Here is a 1,841-nt window from a genome sequence, read left to right as displayed (position 1 = left end):
TTTCCCTTCATTTTCCTCTTCCTGGACAATTTTGCCTTAATGCTGTTAGCGGAAATAAAGCAAAGTAGATGCCATGTGGCTGGAGGTCGGGGGAGCCACAGTGGCTCAGAGCAGGGAGACAGAGCCTATTAGGGTGCATTGGTGGGGTGACCCAGGGCAATGTGCCGACACCTGAGCATGGTGAGGAGGGTGTCAGCTGAGGAAGGCAACCTGGTTCTGAAAGTTAGAGCCTGAATGGGCAAGGAGGCCATGCCAACAGCAGAATGGCCCATCCAAGGTGTCAGAGGCAGAGCGCAGTGGAGAAAGCATTCAAGGTGCCTGAAACAAAGAGTTAGATTCAGAGCAGGGTGAGGATGGTGTCCATGTGTGGGGTGGCAGCCCCAGTGTGGAGTGTTAGAACCTGAATAAGATGAGGAGAATGTCTGTGAGGTGGCAATTGTAGAGATTGGTCACGTACTCGGGACTGATCAGATGTGTAAATTTATTAAGGATAGTGAGATTCCAGAAGAAGGGAATTACAGAGATGAAAAGGGAAAGATTAGAATAACTGATTCAACTCAGAGGTAACAGTATGAAATCTTAGTTAACTATCATCTGTCTGTCTGTCTATCTATCTATCTATCTATCTATCTATCTATCTATCATCTATCTGTCTGTCTGTCTGTCTATCTAACTACCTACCTACCTACCTACCTATCTTTTTGAGCCATGGAATTTTGTATGTAATATTATACATACATATGTATTAACATGTGTGAGCATCTGTGTGTGTATGTATGTGTGTGCGCTCTGTGTATGTAAATGTGTACATATGGTTCCTGGCTCTGTCCACTGATAGGAGCTGGGAATAGCTTTTCAACACATAACATAATAAATTAAGCCTTGTTGGGTGACACCTAGCACCCAGATTTTGATTTCTATATATCATTCTTCAAGATGGAATCAAGATCCTGGGAGAAATGGCTAATTCCAGGACTGCAGGGTAAGTACAAGATAAGTCTGAGCATCTTGGTATTCTAGATAGTAATTCTAGAAGTGCTCAAAGAAAAATGATGATATGTCATAAAGACATGAAAACTCTGAAGGTCTCCCACTGGTGACATCTGAGACAATATGAGCATCAAAATAAATGATAGCAACAGATTATAACCTCTTATGTAAAATAAGAAACCATGACTTTATTCTGACATGAAAAATGAATACATTGAAAGTTTGAGGAGGATAAGTATATTTGCTGGATTTAATTAGTACTCTTAATTACAAAGGGAAAATAGTAACTTTACAATGGAGAAGGCTGGCAGACACCACCTTAATGGAATGATCAAACTGAACATCATCAGCAGTGGGACACCAGATACAAAGAATACAGCCCCCTTCCTGTGGTATTCCTGCCGAAAGGATAGTACTGAATCTATTCATGAGGAAACACCAACAAACCCCAATTGAGGTACAGTCTACAGAAAACTAGCCCGTTATCTTCAAAAGTGTCAAAGTCAAAAGTCAAGTGTAATAGAGCATTAGGATTTAGTAACTTCTGATATATGGTGTTCTAATTTCTATTTCTTTGCTAGAACTCAAAAATAGTTTTATAGATTTTTTTTCTTCATAATTACAATTCTTTTAATTCTAATAAAAGGCCTGCAGCAAGCATGGTCAGCTGTCACTGCTATTATTTTATCATCAGAAAACATAATCTAGAAAAGAGCATCCAGGAGATTTCTCAGAAGTGTGTTAATGAAACTTTTCATAAAACTTTCCTACCTTTTTTCCTTCAAAATTTATTAGTTATCTTTTTTCTCCTTCCTTCCTTCCTTCGTTCTTTCGTTCGTTCGTTCCTTCCT

The 1,841-nt window shown here is 39.4% G+C and overlaps 1 protein-coding gene across 3 annotated transcripts in view; it reads left to right on the top strand.

The window, feature by feature from the left end:
• The window catches only part of TBC1D4 (TBC1 domain family member 4), a 170,448-nt gene that overhangs the window by 126,105 nt on the left and 42,502 nt on the right, over nt 1-1,841 (top strand). Inside the window, exon 1 of one of the 3 annotated variants that reach the window (XM_015590908.2) lies at nt 1,291-1,447. The exons of the other annotated variants lie outside the window; for them this stretch is intronic. Coding sequence (XP_015446394.1) covers nt 1,418-1,447 — 30 coding nt within the window. The 5' untranslated portion in view covers nt 1,291-1,417. Of the gene's footprint in view, nt 1-1,290; nt 1,448-1,841 lie in introns of those variants that run through there. 3 annotated transcript variants of the gene reach the window in all.

This window comes from Pteropus alecto, unplaced genomic scaffold, assembly GCF_000325575.1.
Source record: "Pteropus alecto unplaced genomic scaffold, ASM32557v1 scaffold72, whole genome shotgun sequence".
In the NCBI taxonomy this organism is placed as follows: domain Eukaryota; kingdom Metazoa; phylum Chordata; class Mammalia; order Chiroptera; family Pteropodidae; genus Pteropus; species Pteropus alecto.
This window is presented reverse-complemented; position numbering and strand designations above follow the sequence as displayed.